General features: G+C 41.6%; 1 protein-coding gene across 1 annotated transcript; it reads right to left on the bottom strand.

Moving 5' to 3' along the window:
• Positions 1–1,886: 1,886 nt before the first annotated feature.
• Positions 1,887–3,011, bottom strand: LOC148760196 (uncharacterized). Its single transcript, XM_088802811.1, has 3 exons — positions 2,630–3,011; positions 2,247–2,488; positions 1,887–2,054 (listed from the first exon to the last, which is right to left on the bottom strand). Exons 1-3 carry the CDS (start codon positions 3,009–3,011, stop codon positions 1,887–1,889), a joined length of 792 nt encoding a protein of 263 aa, XP_088658937.1.
• Positions 3,012–4,166: the final 1,155 nt, after the last annotated feature.

The following is a 4,166-nucleotide window of genomic DNA, read 5'->3' on the forward strand; positions in this document are numbered from 1 at the left end:
CTCTCGGATAACCTTGATCTTGTCATTAGTCAGATCAATCAGTTCTACATTAAACAATTTCCTCTCACCCACTTCATCCCAGCAGAGTGGAGTTCGACACTTTCTCCCATACAGAACCTTGTACGGTGCCATCCCAATACTAGACTGAAAACTGTTGTTATATGCGAACTCCACCAACGGCAAGTGTCTATCCCAATTCCCCGTAAAGTCAATGACACAAGCCCGTAGCATATCCTCCAAAGTCTGAATGGTCCTTTCAGATTGACCATCTATCTGTGGATGAAAGGTAGTGCTAAACCTCAAATTAGTTATGAGAGCATCTTAGAATTTCGGACAAAATCGAGAAGTGAACCGGTGGTCTCGATCTGACACGATAGAAACTGGGACTCCATGTAATCTCACTATCTCATATATATAAAGTTTAGCCAGTTTCTCAATGGAATATGTGCTATGGATAGCCAAGAAATGGGCGGACTTAGTCAATCTATCCACAATCACCCAAATAGCATCCTTCCCACTCTGTGTCCGCGGTAAACCCAATACAAAGTCCATAGTCACGTGCTCCCACTTCCATTCAGGGATAGGTAGAGGTTGAAGAGTACTCGATGGTTTCTAATGTTTTGCCTTAATTTGCTAGCATGTGAGACATTTCGCTACAAACTCTGCTATCTCTCGTTTCATACCTGGCCACCAGTAACTTTCCTTGATAGTATTGTACATTTTGGTGCTTTCGAGGTGTAAAGCATAGGCGAAAGAATGAGCGTCTTCCAAAATAGCCCATCTCAGCAGATCATCTTTAGGAACACAAACCTGGTTCCCAAGCATTAAGATACCATCATCACCAAGTCTGAACTCATTAATTTCTCCATCTCGTAACTTTTGAACTTCCCATTTCAACTCATCATCAGACTTCTGCAATTCCTTGATTTGGTTCAACAATGAGGGTCTCATAACAAAGCTAGCAAGTAGGATTCCATCCTTACCGTTACTCAACTAGATCCCTAGAGATTTCATCTCAAGTAGTATTGGAAAATAAGAATTTCGAAGTGATGCTAATGAAGATGAGGATTTACGACTTAAGGCATCTGCTACAACATTTGCCTTCTCCGGATGATAATAAATTACTAAGTCGTAATCCTTAATCAACTCTAACCATCGTCTCTGTCTCAAGTTGAGTTCTTTCTGGGTGAGCAAGTATTTCAAACTTTTGTGATCAGTAAAAATCTGACAACACTCACCGTATAAGTAATGCCTCTAGATTTTCAATGCAAAGACTACTGTTGCCAACTCCAAATTGTGGGTAGAGTAATTTGTCTCACGCTTTTTCAGCTGCCGAGAAGCATAAGCTACTACTTTCTCATCTTGCATTAACACGCACCTTAATCCTAATTTAGAGGCATCACTGTACACCACAAATTATTTCCCACTAACAGAAAGTGTCAAAACGAGAGTGGAGGTCAACTGGTTCTTCAACTCTTGAAATCGACTATCGTAAATGTCATCCCACTCAAATTTGACTCCTTTATGAGTCAGACGAGTTAAAGGAGCAGCTATCAATGAGAACCCTTGAACGAACCTCCTATAGTAAGCGGTTAATCTAAAGAAACTTCAAATCTCTGTCACCGTTTTTGGTTGCTTCCACTGTAAGATTGCAATCTTCTTAGGATCGACATAAATTCTAGCTCCAAACACAACATGTCCCAAGAAAACCACTTCCTTCAACCAGAACTCACATTTAGAAAACTTGGCATAAAGTTGTCTCTCGCGCTAAGTTTGCAGCACAATGCACAAATGAGTAGCATGTTCATCATCATCCTTCGAATACATCAGGATATCATCTATGAATACTATCATGAATTTATCCAAGTACGGGTGGAACACCTTATTCATGAGGTCCATAAAAGCTGCCGGGGCATTTGTAGACCAAAAAGCATAACCAAAAACTCATAATGCCCATAACGAGTCCTGAAAGCAATCTTGGGTACATCCTGCTCCTTGATCTTCAACTGATGATACCTAGACCTCAGATCAATCTTAGAAAACACCGTATCACTCTGTAGTTGATCAAAAAGATCATTAATTCACGGTAAAAGGTATTTATTCTTGATGGTCACTCGGTTTAGCTGACGGTAGTCGATACATAATCGCAGAATGCCATCCTTCTTCTTTATAAACAAGATCGGCGCACCTCAGGGATAAGTACTAGGGTGAATAAAACCCTTATCTACTAATTCTTGCAGATGAACTTTCAACTCCTTTAACTCCACCGGAGCCATCCGATACAAAGGAATGGAAATAGGTGCGGTACTCGGAAGTAAATCAATAGTAAACTCAAACTCTCGATCAGGAGGTAGTCTCAGTAACTCATCCAAAAACACATCAGAGAACTTGTTTACTATTGGGACATCCTTTAACTTAGGTTCCCTTTTTGAGGTGTCAATCACATGTGCCAAATAAGCAGGATACCCTTTCCTCACTAGTTTCAAAGCTTTGATAGCCGAGATTACACAGGATGGTAATACTCCACGTTCCCCTACAAATACAACCTCTACTCCCTCAGAATTTTGAAGTACAACTTCCTTCCTAAAACAATCCACTTTTGCCCGATGTGTAGTCAACCAGTCCATACCTAATATCAAATCAAAATCCTGAATCTCTAAAGGAATTAAGTCAGCTTTGAAATCTTCCTCACCAACACTTATCCCACAATCTCTATAACAAGTGTTTCTAACCAACTGCTTTCCTAGAGGGGTATGAACTCCTATTTCCTCCTTTAAAGGTGACAGGTTTTTATCAAAAAAGGATGTAAATGTCGTGCTCACATAAGATCTATCCGAACCAGAATCAATTAAGACATAAGCATTTCTGTCAGATACAAATATAGTACATGTCACTATACTAGGTCGGACTCGTGCCTCTTCCTTTGTCACAGCAAAAACTCTTGTCGGAGTATGAGTCTGTGGTCTAGAGGGTGGACGCGTCAGGGTATTACTCCCCACATCGGACCTCATCGCTACACCTTGTCTCGGCTGTGACCTAGAAGAATCTCTGTTTTGAATATCGGTGCGAACTTGGGGTGATGAAACAACTACAGTAGCTCATCTTAACTGCGAACAAGCACTCCTCATGTGACCTTGCTGACTACACTGAAAACACCGTACGGGCTCTCTACACTGCCCGGTATGAAATCTTCCACAATTTCAGCATTTGTCAAAACTCCCAAAACTCTTCCCAAGAGCACTCGTTGCTGATTTACTGATTCTAGGAGACTTTTGTTGCGACTGTTGAGATGGGGGTCGAGTAGATGCTACTGAATTAGTGGTAGCGCTCCCTGAAGTAGATGAATCTTTGCTCTTTTTCGGTAGCTAACTAGATGATGTATTCAAATTCCTCCTCTTAGCAAACTCAGCCCGAATTCTCTGATTCTCAATCACAAGTTTCTTAGCCCGTAGAGCCATCTGCACAACCTCTTTATAAGGCTCCTTACCCGTTACTGTCATACGATCTTTGATTTCATTTCGGAGCCCTTCCTCAAAGTAATTAGCCTGATCCTGCTCAATCTTCACTAGATCGAGCACATAAGACATTAGCTCTTTAAAACGAGCCTTATACTCCTCTATTGTCAAACTCCCTTGTTTCAGACTCAAGAATTCCCTATTCTTTTCCTTTTGATGAAAATAAGTATAATACTGGCCGTTGAACTCTCGTAGAAAATTCGACAAGGTCAAAGGAGTAGTAGAACGAGATTTCAGTGAGTTCCACCAAGTATGGGCCCTTTTCTCAAGCAATCTAGTGGCCACCATCAGTTTCATATCATCTTCTAGTTTCATATCAGTAAGTGTCTTCGATACTTGAATGATCCAATCCTTAGCTGCAAGTGCGTCCAGATCACCCGTAAAAGAAATGCAACGGAGTTGCCTAGCCTCTTTAAGTTTCTTAGAAATAGAGACATCAGGCACTTGTGGTGGAATCAGAGGTGGTGGCACTGAAGGAGCGGCCGGAGAAACAGTAGGAGGAGCTTGACCAGCCTGAGCTTGGCTAATAATAGTAGTGAGAAAAGCTACCAATTCCTGAACTGCCTCATGAGGCATGGCAGGAATACCAGGAATACCGATAGGTGGTGGAGGAGGTGGAGAATGTGGGGGAGTCTCAGTCTGTTCAGCAGC

Source organism: Theobroma cacao, unplaced genomic scaffold (assembly GCF_053813885.1).
Source record: "Theobroma cacao isolate CCN51 unplaced genomic scaffold, ASM5381388v1 tig012, whole genome shotgun sequence".
Taxonomy (NCBI): Eukaryota; Viridiplantae; Streptophyta; class Magnoliopsida; order Malvales; family Malvaceae; genus Theobroma; species Theobroma cacao.

Bases quoted from the DNA above. Each gene is read 5' to 3' on its own strand.
- LOC148760196 (XM_088802811.1), bottom strand. From the start codon at position 3,011: ATGAGGTCCGATGTGGGGAGTAATACCCTGACGCGTCCACCCTCTAGA. The intron at 2,489-2,629 runs GTATGGACTGGT...CGGCTATCAAAG, and splicing joins GGATTTTGATTTGATATTAG to CTTTGAAACTAGTGAGGAAA. The intron at 2,055-2,246 runs GTTCATCTGCAA...GATCAACTACAG, and splicing joins TGGAGTTAAAGGAGTTGAAA to AGTGATACGGTGTTTTCTAA.